Source organism: Pseudophryne corroboree, chromosome 12 (genome assembly GCF_028390025.1).
Source record: "Pseudophryne corroboree isolate aPseCor3 chromosome 12, aPseCor3.hap2, whole genome shotgun sequence".
Taxonomy (NCBI): domain Eukaryota; kingdom Metazoa; phylum Chordata; class Amphibia; order Anura; family Myobatrachidae; genus Pseudophryne; species Pseudophryne corroboree.
The window spans coordinates 6,232,881-6,251,709 of record NC_086455.1 but is presented as its reverse complement, the minus strand read 5'-3'; the positions used below and the strand labels follow the sequence as shown (position 1 = coordinate 6,251,709).

The 18,829-nt window shown below is 53.6% G+C and overlaps 1 protein-coding gene across 2 annotated transcripts in view; it reads right to left on the bottom strand.

The window, feature by feature from the left end:
- Nucleotides 1–18,829, bottom strand: part of B4GALT3 (beta-1,4-galactosyltransferase 3) — a 49,682-nt gene that overhangs the window by 2,355 nt on the left and 28,498 nt on the right. For both annotated transcript variants that reach the window (XM_063946803.1, XM_063946804.1), the window contains exons 2-6: nt 18,122–18,386; nt 15,292–15,527; nt 9,574–9,764; nt 9,290–9,412; nt 147–251 (exon numbers count right to left, since the gene is read on the bottom strand). In XM_063946803.1, the coding sequence (XP_063802873.1) occupies nt 147–251; nt 9,290–9,412; nt 9,574–9,764; nt 15,292–15,527; nt 18,122–18,377 (911 nt within the window). In that variant the 5' untranslated portion in view covers nt 18,378–18,386. The remainder of the gene's footprint in view (nt 1–146; nt 252–9,289; nt 9,413–9,573; nt 9,765–15,291; nt 15,528–18,121; nt 18,387–18,829) is intronic.

Here is an 18,829-nt window from a genome sequence, read left to right as displayed (position 1 = left end):
AAGCCATAATATACCTCCAGCTATACAGTGATATTATTAATGACGCAGACGGTCACATGACTGCAGCGTTATAACACCCAGCCGTTCCCCTCTAATAGGTATCAGTGACCATCCCACCAATCGTGAGCCTGCACTGCCCGTCTCACCTGTGCGGATTTTCTTCATTTCCCGTATCGCCCTTGTGCTTCACCATCTTATAATGGCCCACAGACACAGGAGGGCGACTGATCTTCATGCCAGCCAGACGGACCCTGAGCAGAAGAGGGGGAGACGCTGTGTATAATTATCACAAGACAGAGGTTAGGAAGGCTCTGCCCTCACAGGAACTCAGCGGGGAAGTAAGCAACAGGGCAAAACCATGTGAAGTGCTGGTGGGGCAGATGTAACATGTGCAGAGAGATTAGATGTGAGTGGGGTGTGTCCACGCTGAAAGCTAGATTACAGTGTGACAATGAAGCTGTATTTGCACTGCAACATGGTTTGTTCCAGACAAGGGCCCTCATTCCGAGTTGATCGCTCGCTAGCAACTTTTTGCAGCGCTGCGTCAGATAGTCGCCGCCCATAGGGGAGTGTATTTTCGCTTTGCAAGTGTGCGAACTCTTCTGCAGCCGAGCAGTGCAAAAAAGATTTTTGCAGTTTCTGAGTAGCTCTGGACTTACTCATCCGCTGCGATCACATCAGTCTTTTTGGTCCCGAAATTGACGTCCGATACCCGCCCTGCAAACACGTGGACACGCCTGCGTTTTTCCTACTACTCCCTGAAAACGGTCAGTTGCCACCCACAAACACCCTCTTCCTGTCAATCTCCTTGCGATCGGCTGTGCGAATGGATTCTTCATTAAATCCATCGCCCTGCACCGATCCTCTTTGTACTCGAACGACGCGCCTGCGCATTGCGGTGCATACGCATGCGCAGTTTTGCAGAGTTTTAACCTGATCGCAGCGCTGCAAAAAGTTGCTAGCGAGCGATCAATTCGGAATGACCCCCAAGGTTACTAGCTATTACTGCCTTTCTTCCAAATCAGCATCAGGCCCCAGAAGCGCGCTCTCTGCAGAGCAACAACTGTCCTCTCTGCAGAGCAACAACTGTCCTCTCTGCAGAGCAACAAATGCCAGCGTGGTTAATGGGGTCGAAACAGAAAGAAACTGTAAAAGAGAAATTGCACAGATGACAAGTGACATTACCGATTTCACGCACGCCATTTGTGATTGTTCTGCAGAGGCAATGTGGCGTTACTGTGTCTACCCAGATGTAGTCGGGCATGGTGGGGTGCGAAGGCGGTATTGCGGCTTTCAGCAGGGAAATAATGGTCAAATGATAATGAGAAAGACACTACACTAACACAGCTACACACATACAGAATATACACACTACACTATCTACACACATACAGAGTATACACACTGCACTATCTACACACATACAGAGTATACACACTACACTAACACAGCTACACACATACAGAGTATACACACTGCACTAACTCATCTACTGTACACACATATGGGGGGTAATTCAGAGTTGATCGCAGCAGCAAATTTGCAGATGTAACATGTGCAGAGAGAGTTAGATTTGGGTGGGTTATATTGTTTCTGTGCAGGGTAAATACTGGCTGCTTAATTTTTACTCTGCAATTTAGATTTCTGTTTGAACACACCCCACCCAAATCTAACTCTCTCTGCACATGTTACATCTGCCCCCCCTGCACTGCACATGGTTTTGCCCAACTGCTAACAAAATTGCTGCTGCGATCAACTCAGAATTACCCCCATAGAGTATACACACTGCACTAACTCATCTACACACAGTATACACACTGCACTAACTCATCTACACACAGTATACACACTGCACTAACTCATCTACACACAGAGTTCCCTTGATGTTCAGTGAGCAGTACTTCGGCGCGTGTTCCTCCGGGCAGCGGCGCTGGTCTTTGATAAGTTAGTGTAGTGTGTACACTCGGTATGTCTGTAGATGAGTCCAGTATGTGTATGGCTATGAGCGTCCAACACGTTTCGGGCTATTTCCAGCCCTTTGTCTAGGATACCGCCCCTAGTCCAGGGTCTCGATTAAGTATACACACTACACTAACTCATCTACACACATACAGAGTATACACACTGCACTAACTCATCTACACACATACCGAGTATACACACTGCACTAACTCATCTACACACATACCCAGTGTACACACTGCACTAACTCATCTACACACATACCGAGTGTACACACTGCACTAACTCAACTACACCCATACCGAGTATACACACTGCACTAACTCATCTACACACATACCGAGTATACACACTGCACTAACTCATCTACACACATACCGAGTGTACACACTGCACTAACTCATTACACCCATACCGAGTATACACACTGCACTAACTCATCTACACCCATACCGAGTATACACACTGCACTAACTCATCTACACCCATACCGAGTATACACACTGCACTAACTCATCTACACACATACCGAGTGTACACACTGCACTAACTCATCTACACCCATACCGAGTATACACACTACACTAACTCATCTAACCCATACCGAGTATACGCACTGCACTAACTCATCTACACCCATACCGAGTATACACAGTGCACTAACTCATCTACACACATACCGAGTATACACACTGCACTAACTCATCTACACCCATACAGAGTATACACAGTGCACTAACTCATCTACACCCATACCGAGTATACACACTGCACTAACTCATCTACACCCATACCGAGTATACGCACTACACTAACTCATCTACACCCACACCGAGTATACGCACTACACTAACTCATCTACACCCATACCGAGTATACACAGTGCACTAACTCATCTACACCCACACCGAGTATACGCACTACACTAACTCATCTACACCCATACCGAGTATACACAGTGCACTAACTCATCTACACACATACCGAGTGTACACACTACACTATCTCATCTACACACATACCGAGTGTACACACTACACTATCTCATCTACACACAGAGTGTACACACTACACTATCTCGTCTACACACAGTATACACACTGCACTAACTCATCTACACACAGTATACACACTGCACTAACTCATCTACACACAGTATACACACTGCACTAACTCATCTACACACAGAGTTCCCTTGATGTTCAGTGAGCAGTACTTCGGCGCGTGTTCCTCCGGGCAGCGGCGCTGGTCTTTGATAAGTTAGTGTAGTGTGTACACTCGGTATGTCTGTAGATGAGTCCAGTATGTGTATGGCTATGAGCGTCCAACACGTTTCGGGCTATTTCCAGCCCTTTGTCTAGGATACCGCCCCTAGTCCAGGGTCTCGATTAAGTATACACACTACACTAACTCATCTACACACATACAGAGTATACACACTGCACTAACTCATCTACACACATACCGAGTATACACACTGCACTAACTCATCTACACACATACCCAGTGTACACACTGCACTAACTCATTACACCCATACCGAGTATACACACTGCACTAACTCATCTACACCCATACCGAGTATACACACTGCACTAACTCATCTACACCCATACCGAGTATACACACTGCACTAACTCATCTACACACATACCGAGTGTACACACTGCACTAACTCATCTACACCCATACCGAGTATACACACTACACTAACTCATCTACACCCATACCGAGTATACGCACTGCACTAACTCATCTACACCCATACCGAGTATACACAGTGCACTAACTCATCTACACACATACCGAGTATACACACTGCACTAACTCATCTACACACATACAGAGTATACACAGTGCACTAACTCATCTACACCCATACCGAGTATACACACTGCACTAACTCATCTACACCCACACCGAGTATACGCACTACACTAACTCATCTACACCCATACCGAATATACACAGTGCACTAACTCATCTACACCCATACCGAGTATACACAGTGCATTAACTCATCTACACCCATACCGAGTATACACAGTGCACTAACTCATCTACACCCATACCGAGTGTACACACTGCACTAACTCATCTACACACATACCGAGTATACACACTGCACTAACTCATCTACACCCATACCGAGTGTACACACTGCACTAACTCATCTACACCCATACCGAGTGTACACACTGCACTATCTCATCTACACACATACCGAGTGTACACACTACACTAACTCATCTACACCCATACCGAGTGTACACACTGCACTAACTCATCTACACCCATACCGAGTGTACACACTGCACTAACTCATCTACACCCATACCGAGTGTACACACTGCACTAACTCATCTACACCCATACCGAGTGTACACACTGCACTAACTCATCTACACCCATACCGAGTACACACACTGCACTAACTCATCTACACCCATACCGAGTATACACAGTGCACTAACTCATCTACACACATACCGAGTGTACACACTACACTAACTCATCTACACACATACCGAGTACACACACTGCACTAACTCATCTACACCCATACTGAGTATACACAGTGCACTAACTCATCTACACCCATACCGAGTGTACACACTGCACTAACTCATCTACACACATACCGAGTACACACACTGCACTAACTCATCTACACCCATACCGAGTATACACAGTGCACTAACTCATCTACACACACACCGAGTATACACACTGCACTAACTCATCTACACCCATACCGAGTATACACACTGCACTAACTCATCTACACACATACCGAGTGTACACACTGCACTAACTCATCTACACACATACCGAGTACACAAACTACACTAACTCATCTAACAAAAACAGACAGTCTTAATGGGGTCACCTGTCTCCCCTCTAATGTGGGCATACACCGAGTAATAGGGTCATCTGTGCACCCTGTAAGTGCCCTTTGGTGGGCGTACACACAGTAGCAGGGTCACCTGTCACCCCTGTAAGATCCCAGTTGCATGTTGGGGAGCTGGGAATGCTGGGAAATTCCCAGGTGACAGCATAGGCGGGTCACACAATACAGAGAGGCGGAGGAGGGCAGGACACATGGGACATTCTGTACCAGACAGACTGCCACCTATAGGCACATTCATTTATCTTCACACAAACTACCCACAATGCACTGCACAGGTGTAGTGACCCATAATGCTCTGCCTTTTCCCTGAAAGAATCCAAAATACTTGTAATGCTGGTTTTAGTGTAAACCCGTCCTTCATACAGACGCCACGGAACAGAGACAGCTCCCTTCCTCTAATGCACGCGGCCAACAGCGTCCTATATACCCTCCGTCATCTATATACAACAGCGTCCTATATACCCTCCGTCATCTATATATAACGTCTACATCTGTGCTCGAGTGTGATCTACCCCTGACGCTCTGCTCTCCCTGTGTACAGATTACCCCCCACGCTCTGCTCTCCCTGTGTACAGATGACCCCCCCACGCTCTGCTCTCCCTGTGTACAGAATACCCCCCCATGCTCTGCTCTCCCTGTGTACAGAGGACCCCCCCACGCTCTGCTCTCCTGTGTACAGAGGACCCCCCCTCACGCTCTGCTCTCCCTGTGTACAGAGGACCCCCACGCTCTGCTCTCCCTGTGTACAGAGGACCCCCCCCCGATGCTCTGCTCTCCCTATGTACAGATGACCCCCCCCCACGCTCTGCTCTCCTGTGTATAGATGACCCCCCATGCTCTGCTTTCCCTGTGTACAGATGACCCCCCATGCTCTGCTCTCCCTGTGTACAGATGACCCCCCCACGCTCTGCTCTCCCTGTGTACAGAATACCCCCCCATGCTCTGCTCTCCCTGTGTACAGAGGACCCCCCCACGCTCTGCTCTCCTGTGTACAGAGGACCCCCCCTCACGCTCTGCTCTCCCTGTGTACAGAGGACCCCCACGCTCTGCTCTCCCTGTGTACAGAGGACCCCCCCCCCCGATGCTCTGCTCTCCCTGTGTACAGATGACCCCCCCCATGCTCTGCTCTCCCTGTGTACAGATGACCCACCCATGCTCTGGTCTCCTGTGTACAGAGGACCCCCCCATGCTCTGCTCTCCCTGTGTACAGATGACCCACCCATGCTCTGGTCTCCCTGTGTACAGATGACCCACCCACGCTCTGCTCTCCCTGTGTACAGATGACCCCCCCACGCTCTGCTCTCCCTGTGTACAGATGACCCCCCCACGCTCTGCTCTCCCTGTGTACAGATGACCCCCCCATGCTCTGCTCTCACTGTGTACAGATGACCTCACATGCTCTGCTCTCCCTGTGTACAGATGACCCCCCCCCCACATGCTCTGCTCTCCGAGTACAGATGAACCCCCCCAATGCTCTGCTCTCCCTGTGTATAGATGACCCCCCATGCTCTGCTCTCGCTGTGTATAGATGACCCCCCCATGCTCTGCTCTCCCTGTGTACAGATGACCCCCCATGCTCTGCTCTCCCTGTGTACAGATGACCCCCCATGCTCTGCTCTCCCTGTGTACAGATGACCCCCCATGCTCTGCTCTCCCTGTGTACAGATGACCCCCCCATGCTCTGCTCTCCCGTGTACAGATGACCCCCCCCCACGCTCTGCTCTCCCGTGTACAGATGACCCCCCCACGCTCTGCTCTCCTGTGTACAGATGACCCCCCCCATGCTCTGCTCTCCCTGTGTATAGATGACCCCCCCATGCTCTGCTTTCCCTGTGTACAGATGACCCACCCCCATGCTCTGCTCTCCCTGTGTACAGATGACCCCCCCATGCTCTGCTCTCCCTGTGTACAGATGACCCCCCCATGCTCTGCTCTCCCTGTGTACAGATGACCCCCCATGCTCTGCTCTCCCTGTGTACAGATGACCCCCCCACGCTCTGCTCTCCCGTGTACAGATGACCCCCCCACGCTCTGCTCTCCCGTGTACAGATGACCCCCCCCACGCTCTGCTCTCCTGTGTACAGATGACCCCCCCCATGCTCTGCTCTCCCTGTGTATAGATGACCCCCCCATGCTCTGCTCTCCCTGTGTATAGATGACCCCCCCATGCTCTGCTCTCCCTGTGTATAGATGACCCCCCCATGCTCTGCTTTCCCTGTGTACAGATGACCCACCCCCATGCTCTGCTCTCCCTGTGTACAGATGACCCCCCCATGCTCTGCTCTCCCTGTGTACAGATGACCCCCCCATGCTCTGCTCTCCCTGTGTACAGATTACTCCCCATGCTCTGCTCTCCTGTGTACAGATGACCCCCCCCACGCTCTGCTCTCCCTGTGTACAGATGACCCCCCCATGCTCTGCTCTCCCTGTGTACAGATGACCCCCCCCATGCTCTGCTCTCCCTGTGTACAGATGACCCCCCCCATGCTCTGCTCTCTTGTGTACAGATGACCCCCCATGCTCTGCTCTCCCTGTGTACAGATGACCCCCCCACGCTCTGCTCTCGTGTACAGATGACCCCTCATGCTCTGCTCTCCTTACAGATGACCCCCCCATACTCTGCTCTCCCTGTGTACAGATGACCCCCCCATGCTCTGCTCTCCCTGTGTACAGATGACCCCCCCATGCTCTGCTCTCCCGTGTACAGATGACCCCCCCCACGCTCTGCTCTCCTGTGTACAGATGACCCCCCCACGCTCTGCTCTCCTGTGTACAGATGACCCCCCCCATGCTCTGCTCTCCCTGTGTATAGATGACCCCCCCATGCTCTGCTCTCCCTGTGTATAGATGACCCCCCCATGCTCTGCTCTCCCTGTGTATAGATGACCCCCCCATGCTCTGCTTTCCCTGTGTACAGATGACCCACCCCCATGCTCTGCTCTCCCTGTGTACAGATGACCCCCCCATGCTCTGCTCTCCCTGTGTACAGATGACCCCCCCATGCTCTGCTCTCCCTGTGTACAGATGACCCCCCCATGCTCTGCTCTCCCTGTGTACAGATTACTCCCCATGCTCTGCTCTCCTGTGTACAGATGACCCCCCCACGCTCTGCTCTCCCTGTGTACAGATGACCCCCCCATGCTCTGCTCTCCCTGTGTACAGATGACCCCCCCCATGCTCTGCTCTCCCTGTGTACAGATGACCCCCCCATGCTCTGCTCTCCCTGTGTACAGATGACCCCCCCACGCACTGCTCTTCCTGTGTACAGATGACCCCCCCATGCTCTGCTCTCCTGTGTACAGATGACCCCCCCCCCCACGCTCTGCTCTCCCTGTGTACAGATTACCCCCCACGCTCTGCTCTCCCTGTGTACAGATGACCCCCCCACGCTCTGCTCTCTTGTGTACAGATGACCCCCCATGCTCTGCTCTCCCTGTGTACAGATGACCCCTCATGCCCTGCTCTTCTGTGTGCACATGACCTACAATGCTCTGCTCTACCCTCCCATGGTGAGGTTCCCCTGCCTATAGAAAGCCAACAACACCCTGTTCTCAGTGCTTAGTCACCGGTCTGTCCTGGAAAGTCACACGTCTATGCTTACAGGCGTCCCGCCAGCGTTCCGGTACCTACCTGTCCTGGTCACCTGCCTTTTACAGAAATGATGTAAAAAAGAAAAAAAGAAGGATGGAAGGAAAAGGAAAACCAAACAAAAAACAAATCCAGATGATGACAGAGAGAGGAGCATGCGGGTCCCGGCGTGAGGAGCGACAGCGTGGAGAGAGAGACGGAGAGGTGAGACAGACGTCATGGTAACAAAATACAATGGAGGCAGCTCCAGCATCGCTCACTGGGGCTTATTCTATAACCTGATTTAGGGTAATAGAATAAATCTGAAAATAATATAACATAAATGTAATCTTTAGCCAACACCGCCCTCCCCCAACCAGCATAACGGGGATCGCAGTGCGGACAACCACGGGAAAACCTAACATTCCATCAGTGCCACACCCGTGTCTACTGACCGTGCCGATAGGACGGCGCTATGGCTCCGAACAGTGACCCGAAACTCACCCTGCCTCTGCTCCCGCCTCCTGACGGCTGAAAGAATCGGGGCGCTGACGGGGGCGAGTTCTGGCAAATTACAGGGTTACCCGGCACGGGAATCCCTACATATATGCTAATCAGGGGAGGCGGCGATCGTGGCTAAAGTGTCAACTCAACTGGAATTGAGGAAATGATACAAAATGTAAAGAGATGAAAAGAAAAAGAAAGAAAAGTTGTAACATGAGAATATTCCTAAACATCAAACGCATGGAGCAACGTGACACAGGCGTGGAGGGTAGATCCAGAGAACGACATGCGTGTGCGGAGAAGAGGAGCTGCATGGCGGGGGTGAGAGGGGGAACCGCTACCCACCTGGTGGCGATATCGTCGTCCTCTCCTCCCCAGCCCCAATACTCGTTAGGGAAGCCGTTCATTTTCATATATTGTTCAGGGGTGAGGGCGGACACCCCACCGAAATACTGCGGGTACGGGAGGCTGTTGGTGGAAACAGAGGGAGATTACATAACGAGAGAGAGAAGACAGAGCCGGGCAGATGGTGGGAAGAGACTGGGAAGGAATGAGTCAGATGGCGGGTGGGAGTTCGGAGGAGGCTGGGGGGGAATGAGATGAGCAGGGACACGCGCTCTGCCTCACACCTGTATCTGAACTTGTTCATGGCGACCGAGGCGTGCTTAGGACTCCAGGGGTCACACACGTAAACGTTGTGGTCATTCTCGGGGATGAGATCTACGTCATGGAGGAAGAGACAGTCCCAGTCCTCGTCCCGCATGGCTTCCTTCACCCCTACGTTCAGCAGCTTCGCACGGTTAAATGTAGAGTTCCCTGACTGAGACAATGAGAGTGATAAGAATCGCGCCAAGGAGGAGGGAGGGAAGGAGGCAGGAGGCACAGTGGGGTGGAGAGAGAGGAGAGGGGGGAAGAGAGGAAAGTCACACCACGCCGGAGGGGCGGAAAGAGGCGGAAGGCACAGCGGGGTGGAGAGAGGCGAGAGTAATACAGCTCCGTATGGGGAAGAGAGTTACGCCACAGCGGAGGGAGGGTAGGAGGCACATCAATGTGGAGAGGAAAGGAGGCAGGAGGCACAGCAGTGTGGAGAGAGAGGAGTCACAGCACTGTGGAGGGAGGTAAGGAGGCACACCACTGTGGAGGGAGGGAAGGAGGCACAGCAGTGTGAAGAGAGAGGAGTCACACCACTGCGGAGGGAGGGAAGGAGGCACAGCAGTGTGAAGAGAGAGGAGTCACACCACTGTGGAGGGAGGGAAGGAGGCACAGCAGTGTGGAGAGAGAGGAGTCACAGCAGTGTGGAGGGAGGGAAGGAGGCACACCACTGTGGAGGGAGGGAAGGAGGCACAGCAGTGTGGAGGGAAGGAAGGAGGCACAGCAGTGTGGAGAGAGAGCAGTCACAGCAGTGTGGAGGGAGGGAAGGAGGCACACCACTGTGGAGGGAAGGAAGGAGGCACAGCAGTGTGGAGAGAGAGGAGTCACACCACTGTGGAGGGAAGGAAGGAGGCACAGCGGGGTGGAGAGAGTAATACAGCTGTATACAGAGGGCAGGAGAGTCACACCACGGCGGATGAAGGAAAGGAGGCACAGCGGGGTGGAGAGAGTAATACAGCTGTATACAGAGGGCAGGAGAGTCACACCGCGGCGGAGGGAGGGAAGGAACTGGAGGCACAGCGGGGTGGAGAGAGTAAGACAGCTGTATACAGAGGGGAGGAGAGTCACACCATGTCGGAGGGGGGGGGGGGGGGGGGAAGGAGGTGGAGGCACAGCGGGGTGGAGAGAGTAATACAGCTGTATACAGAGGGCAGGAGAGTCGCACCATGTCGGAGGGAGGGAAGGAACTGGAGGCACAGCGGGGTGGAGAGAGTAATACAGCTGTATACAGAGGGGAGGAGAGTCACACCATGTCGGAGTGGGGGGGGGGGGGGAGGTGGAGGTACAGCGGGGTGGAGAGAGTAATACAGCTGTATACGGAGGGCAGGAGAGTCACACCATGTCGGAGTGAGGGAGGGAAGGAGGCACAGCGGGGTGGAGAGAGTAATACAGCTGTATACAGAGGGCAGGAGAGTCACACCATGTCGGAGGGGGGGGGGGGGGGGGGAGGTGGAGGTACAGCGGGGTGGAGAGAGTAATACAGCTGTATACGGAGGGCAGGAGAGTCACACCATGTCGGAGTGAGGGAGGGAAGGAGGCACAGCGGGGTGGAGAGAGTAATACAGCTGTATACAGAGGGCAGGAGAGTCACACCATGTCGGAGGGAGGGAAGGAGGTAGGAGGCACAGCGGGGTGGAGAGAGTAATACAGCTGTATACAGAGGGGAGGAGAGTCACACCATGTCAGAGGAAGGAGGCACAGCGGGGTGGAGAGAGTAATACAGCTGTATACAGAGGGCAGGAGAGTCGCACCACGGCAGAGGGAGGGAAGGAGGTGGAGGCACAGCGGGGTGGAGAGAGTAATACAGCTGTATACAGAGGGCAGGAGAGTCACACCACTGTGGAGGGAGTAATACAGCTGTATACAGAGGGGAGGAGAGTCACACCATGTCAGAGGGAGGGAAGGAGGTGGAGGCACAGCGGGGTGGAGAGAGTAATACAGCTGTATACAGAGGGCAGGAGAGTCACACCACGGCGGAGGGAGGAAAGGAGGCACAGCGGGGTGGAGAAAGAAGAGCTGTATACAGAGGGCAGGAGAGTCCCACCATGTCGGAGGGAGGGAAAGAGGCAGGAGGCACAGCGAGGTGGAGAGAGTAATATAGCTGTATACAGAGGGCAGGAGAGTCATACCACTGTGGAGGGAGTAATACAGCTGTATACAGAGGGGAGGATTGTCACACCATGTCAGAGGGAGGGAAGGAGGTGGAGGCACAGCGGGATGGAGAGAGTAATACAGCTGTATACAGAGGGGAGGAGAGTCACACCATGTCAGAGGGAGGGAAGGAGGTGGAGGCACAGCGGGGTGGAGAGAGTAATACAGCTGTATACAGAGGGGAGGAGAGTCACACCATGTCGGAGGGAGGGGAAGGAGGTAGGAGGCACAGCGGGGTGGAGAGAGTAATACAGCTGTATACAGAGGGGAAGAGAGTCACACCATGTCAGAGGAAGGACGCACCGCGGGGTGGAGAGAGTAATACAGCTGTATACAGAGGGGAGGATAGTCACACCATGTCAGAGGGAGGGAGGGAAGGAAGGAGGCACAGCGGGGTGGAGAGAGTAATACAGCTGTATACAGAGGGGAGGAGAGTCACACCATGTCGGAGGGGGGGGGGAGGTGGAGGCACAGCGGGGTGGAGAGAGTAATACAGCTGTATACGGAGGGCAGGAGAGGCACACCATGTCGGAGGGAGGGAAGGAGGTAGGAGGCACAGCGGGGTGGAGAGAGTAATACAGCTGTATACGGAGGGCAGGAGAGGCACACCATGTCGGAGGGAGGGAGGGAAGGACGCACCGCGGGGTGGAGAGAGTAATACAGCTGTTTACAGAGGGGAGGATAGTCACACCATGTCGGAGGGAGGGAGGGAAGGAGGCACAGCGGGGTGGAGAGAGTAATACAGCTGTATACAGAGGGCAGGAGAGTCACACCATGTCGGAGGGAGGGAAGGAGGCACAGCGGGGTGGAGAGAGTAATACAGCTGTATACAGAGGGGAGGAGAGTCACACCATGTCGGAGGGGGGGGGGAAGGAGGTGGAGGCACAGCGGGGTGGAGAGAGTAATACAGCTGTATACGGAGGGCAGGAGAGTCACACCATGTCGGAGGGAGGGAGGGAAGGAGGCACAGCGGGGTGGAGAGAGTAATACAGCTGTATACAGAGGGCAGGAGAGTCACACCATGTCGGAGGGAGGGAAGGAGGTAGGAGGCACAGCGGGGTGGAGAGAGTAATACAGCTGTATACAGAGGGCAGGAGAGTCACACCATGTCGGAGGGAGGAAGGAGGTAGGAGGCACAGCGGGGTGGAGAGAGGAATACAGCTGTATACAGAGGGGAGGAGAGTCACACCATGTCGGAGGGAAGGAGGCACAGCGGGGTGGAGAGAGTAATACAGCTGTATACAGAGGGCAGGAGAGTCACACCATGTCGGAGGGAGGGAAGGAACTGAAGGCACAGCGGGGTGGAGAGAGTAAGACAGCTGTATACAGAGGGGAGGAGAGTCACACCGTGTCGGAGGGGGGGAAGGAGGTGGAGACACAGCGGGGTGGAGAGAGTAATACAGCTGTATACGGAGGGCAGGAGAGTCACACCATGTCGGAGGGAGGGAGGGAAGGAGGCACAGCGGGGTGGAGAGAGTAATACAGCTGTATACAGAGGGCAGGAGAGTCACACCATGTCGGAGGGAGAGAAGGAGGTAGGAGGCACAGCGGGGTGGAGAGAGTAATACAGCTGTATACAGAGGGGAGGAGAGTCACACCATGTCGGAGGGAGGGAGGGAAGGAGGCACAGCGGGATGGAGAGAGTAATACAGTTGTATACAGAGGGCAGGAGAGTCACACCACGGCGGAGGGAGGAAAGGAGGCACAGCGGGGTGGAGAAAGAAGAGCTGTATACAGAGGGCAGGAGAGTCACACCACTGTGGAGGGAGGGAAAGAGGCAGGAGGCACAGCGAGGTGGAGAGAGTAATATAGCTGTATACAGAGGGCAGGAGAGTCATACCATTGTGGAGGGAGTAATACAGCTGTATACAGAGGGGAGGAGAGTCACACCATGTCAGAGGGAGGGAAGGAGGTGGAGGCACAGCGGGGGTGGAGAGAGTAATACAGCTGTATACAGAGGGGAGGAGAGTCACACCATGTCAGAGGGAGGGAAGGAGGTGGAGGCACAGCGGAGTGGAGAGAGTAATACAGCTGTATACAGAGGGGAGGAGAGTCACACCATGTCGGAGGGAGGGAAGGAGGTAGGAGGCACAGCGGGGTGGAGAGAGTAATACAGCTGTATACAGAGGGGAGGAGAGTCACACCATGTCAGAGGAAGGACGCACCGCGGGGTGGAGAGAGTAATACAGCTGTATACAGAGGGGAGGAGAGTCACACCATGTCGGAGGGAGGGAAGGAGGTAGGAGGCACAACGGGGTGGAGAGAGTAATACAGCTGTATACAGAGGGGAGGAGAGTCACACCATGTCGGAGGGGGGGGGGGGGGAGGTGGAGGCACAGCGGGGTGGAGAGAGTAATACAGCTGTATACGGAGGGCAGGAGAGTCACACCATGTCGGAGGGAGGGAGGGAAGGAGGCACAGCGGGGTGGAGAGAGTAATACAGCTGTATACAGAGGGGAGGAGAGTCACACCATGTCAGAGGAAGGACGCACCGCGGGGTGGAGAAAGTAATACAGCTGTATACAGAGGGGAGGATAGTCACACCATGTCGGAGGGAGGGAGGGAAGGAGGCACAGCGGGGTGGAGAGAGTAATACAGCTGTATACAGAGGGGAGGAGAGTCGCACCATGTTGGAGGGAGGGAAGGAGGTAGGAGGCACAGCGGGGTAGAGAGAGTAATACAGCTGTATACAGAGGGGAGGAGAGTCACACCATGTCGGAGGGGGGGGAAGGAGGTAGGAGGCACAGCGGGGTGGAGAGAGTAATACAGCTGTATACAGAGGGGAGGAGAGTCACACCATGTCGGAGGGAGGGAGGGTAGGAGGCACAGCGGGGTGGAGAGAGTAACACAGCTGTATACAGAGGGCAGGAGAGTCACACCATGTCGGAGGGAGGGAAGGAACTGGAGGCACAGCGGGGTGGAGAGAGTAAGACAGCTGTATACAGAGGGGAGGAGAGTCACACCATGTCGGAGGGGGGGGGGGGGGAAGGAGGTGGAGGCACAGCGGGGTGGAGAGAGTAATACAGCTGTATACGGAGGGCAGGAGAGTCACACCATGTCGGAGGGAGGGAGGGAAGGAGGCACAGCGGGGTGGAGAGAGTAATACAGCTGTATACAGAGGGCAGGAGAGTCGCACCATGTCGGAGGGAGGGAAGGAGGTAGGAGGCACAGCGGGGTGGAGAGAGTAATACAGCTGTATACAGAGGGGAGGAGAGTCACACCATGTCGGAGGGAGGGAAGGAGGTAGGAGGCACAGCGGGGTGGAGAGAGTAATACAGTTGTATACAGAGGGGAGGAGAGTCGCACCATGTCGGAGGGAGGGAAGGAGGTAGGAGGCACAGCGGGGTGGAGAGAGTAATAAAGTTGTATACAGAGGGGAGGAGAGTCACACCATGTCGGAGGGAGGGAGGGAAGGAGGTAGGAGGCACAGCGGGGTGGAGAGAGTAATACAGTTGTATAAAGAGGGCAGGAGAGTCACAGCACGGTGCAGGGACAGAAAAGGGCTGAGGGTCACCCTCACAGCGATGCGCGGGCTGCACTCTTACCTGGTGGATGATGTATATGCCATAGTTGAGCTGCTGGCGCTGCAGGAACGGGTGCAGGTAATAGAGCAGGTGTCTCAGATGGGTCTCTCTGTTCCGGTGCGGGATGATGATGGCTGTGCGATGCCTGGACTCGCAGTTCAGTGGTCGGTATCTACCTCCTAGTGTTACCATCGGATTCTTCTCTCGTATCTGCTGAACTGTGGGGGTCCGGCTGAAGGTCACCGTTATAGGACCCACTGTATAGGAGGAAACACAGCCAGTAAGCAGGAAGCCCAAGTCTACAAGGAGTGGTCAGAAAAATATACTGCCTGCATAGGCCATGGCATCGCGCTTACCAATATCTGGGGTCCCTATATATATATATATATATATATATATATATATATATATATATATATATATATATATATATGCACAGTTGGGTTCAGGTCTGGTGACAGAGAAGACATGACACATGGGTGAGATCATGCTACCGAGTACCATTGGATGACCACTCGGTACCACTGGGCCACCAGAACCACCGCTCAGGGCGGCAGAGAATGGCGCCATCCAGTGACCATATCACCCTCCCACACTGCTCAGCAGTCTCATTCCTGGGCTCTTTGTATCCCGGCTGCCCTCCTCACATCGTCTCTGAGGTAACCGGCTGCCCTCCTCACATCGTCTCTGAGGTAACCGGCTGCCCTCCTCACATCGTCTCTGAGGTAACCGGCTGCCCTCCTCACATCGTCTCTTAGGTAACCAGCTGCCCTGCTCACATCGTCTCTGAGGTAACCGGCTGCCCTGCTCACATCGTCTCTGAGGTAACCGGCTGCCCTGCTCACATCGTCTCTGAGGTAACCGGCTGCCCTGCTCACATCGTCTCTGAGGTAACCGGCTGCCCTGCTCACATCGTCTCTGAGGTAACCGGCTGCCCCTCCTCACATCGTCTCTGAGGTAACCGGCTGCCCTCCTCACATCGTCTCTGAGGTAACCGGCTGCCCTCCTCACATCGTCTCTGAGGTAACCGGCTGCCCTCCTCACATCGTCTCTGAGGTAACCGGCTGCCCTCCTCACATCGTCTCTTAGGTAACCGGCTGCCCTGCTCACATCGTCTCTGAGGTAACCGGCTGCCCTGCTCACATCGTCTCTGAGGTAACCGGCTGCCCTGCTCACATCGTCTCTGAGGTAACCGGCTGCCCTGCTCACATCGTCTCTGAGGTAACCGGCTGCCCTGCTCACATCGTCTCTGAGGTAACCGGCTGCCCTGCTCACATCGTCTCTGAGGTAACCGGCTGCCCTCCTCACATCGTCTCTGAGGTAACCGGCTGCCCTCCTCACATCGTCTCTGAGGTAACCGGCTGCCCTCCTCACATCGTCTCTGAGGTAACCGGCTGCCCTCCTCACATCGTCTCTGAGGTAACCGGCAGCCCTCCTCACATCGTCTCTGAGGTAACCGGCTGCCCTCCTCACATCGTCTCTGAGGTAACCGGCTGCCCTGCTCACATCGTCACTGAGGTAACCGGCAGCCCTCCTCACATGGTCTCTGAGGTAACCGGCAGCCCTCCTCACATCGTCTCTGACCGGCTGCTCCCTCCAGGTACTCCTATGTGGTGCCCTGTGCTTTGGGTTAATGCAATATATGATATCTGGTTACTCCTGGCGACCGCTCTGCCATCGCCTCACGCATCACGGCTGTGAAACATGCAGATGTAACTGGTCCGAGCAACGCTGCAGCTTACATGGGCGCAGCAGCGACGTACAGCTACGGTAATGCGGCAGGAGGTGGCGTCTGGTTTAAGTAGATGTCTCCTGCATGTGTGATCCAATGATGCAGTATCGGATCAACTGCGGCACCATCGGCCGGCTGAGTCACCCATGAGGTCACACAAGCCGGCCAACCAGGAGGCCAGGAACCCAATACCGAGGCCATTGCCGGCCCCTCCCAGAACAGTGGCAGACTGTCAATCACTTGCCGTCTGCAGCCATAGTGCGTCCAACGTGTGTGCAGTATGGGACCGGCCCAAGATTCGCTGTCACAGTCACCGCGGTCTCCCCTCGCAGCTCTGCTCGCCAAAATCATAGGCCACCAGGGCCGTCACGCATTATTAAAGATGGCCCCAGGCTTGCTGGTATGTTATTATGTATTTCCACATTTTTGCTCACTACCTGTATATCAGTGCTGAGAGATAGATAGATAGATAGATAGATAGATAGATAGATAGATAGATAGATAGATAGATAGATAGATAGATAGATAGATAGATAGATAGATAGATAGATAGATAGATATGATATGATATGATATGATATAGATAGATAGATATGATATAGAAAGATAGATAGATAGATAGATAGATAGATATAGGTAGGCAAACGTCTGATGAAAAGATTAAACCCTTGAAACGTGGAGAAACAGACACCCTGTCCTGGTGGGCTCTTATACTGGCATTGCTGGGAGTGCCGTGTCTGGGAACATATTGCTGTATTATATATACCCATATACATATATACACACGCACAGAGGCACACTTATACAGAGTCACATTCTAAATTTGTGAGGAGCGTTTAGTAGTATGCAGAAATATCGGAGAGTGCGCTGTTCAGTAATACCCTCAAATCACTGTGTCAGGGGCAGCAGAATTCCACATGAAGGTAATGTGGAATGTCTGGATGTCACAGGTTTAGCAGACCAAGAAACACAGCAGGACTGAAGGGTTCAGGTGTTACCTCAATCAGTTGTCAGCTAGAGGCTAGTTTAATTTGTGCACTAGTATTTCCACTGACAAATGTAACCGGGGTGCACCAGACATAGGGGCCCCCCACCCCCGGCACAGTGACAGGAACTCACACAAGTGCGGAGACCTCTCTGGGCACCACGGCAGAAGCCCCGTCGCCTGCGTCCCGGTGTGAACCATGCCCTGCAGGCGGGTGAGGTTGGTGTAGACATCATGGGTGCGTGAGTAGTCGAAGCTGGGCTCCGATGATCGGCCGAAGATGGAGGCCAGGCTGCGCAGTCCGCCGAATGAGAAATACACCATAAACGCAAACTGGAAACCGATCAGCATGGCCAACGTACAGGGGCGCTCCAGGACGCGCCGGATCATCCTCTCCACCTGCCGGAGACAGACATCATAAATACACGGTCATGAAAGTTAACTGACAACAAAAAAATTCATTTACTGACATTAAGCATGTAGGAAATGTGTAAGGAAATAGAAGGCAGAGTTAGCCAAACAAATGGGGGGAGGGGGGGGGGGGTCCTAAGGGTTCTAAAGAAAGGGGGAGATTTGTTAATGGGAAAATGGCAGAGAGGCTTACAGCAACCAATCATATTGCAGCTATCATTTTCTAGAGTGTACTAGTTAATAGAGCTGGAATCTGATTGGGTGCTATGAGAGACAGCCCCGCTCTCCGTTTTTAGAGGTTTTCATAAATCTACCACCAAGTTTCCCACGGTAAGGAGTGACTTAGCTCTCGGTCACGCCGTTCTGCGGGAGAACGTAGGGAGTGCATTTATTTACATTTCATCTGTGTGAAGGTGCGGACAGCCCCTGAT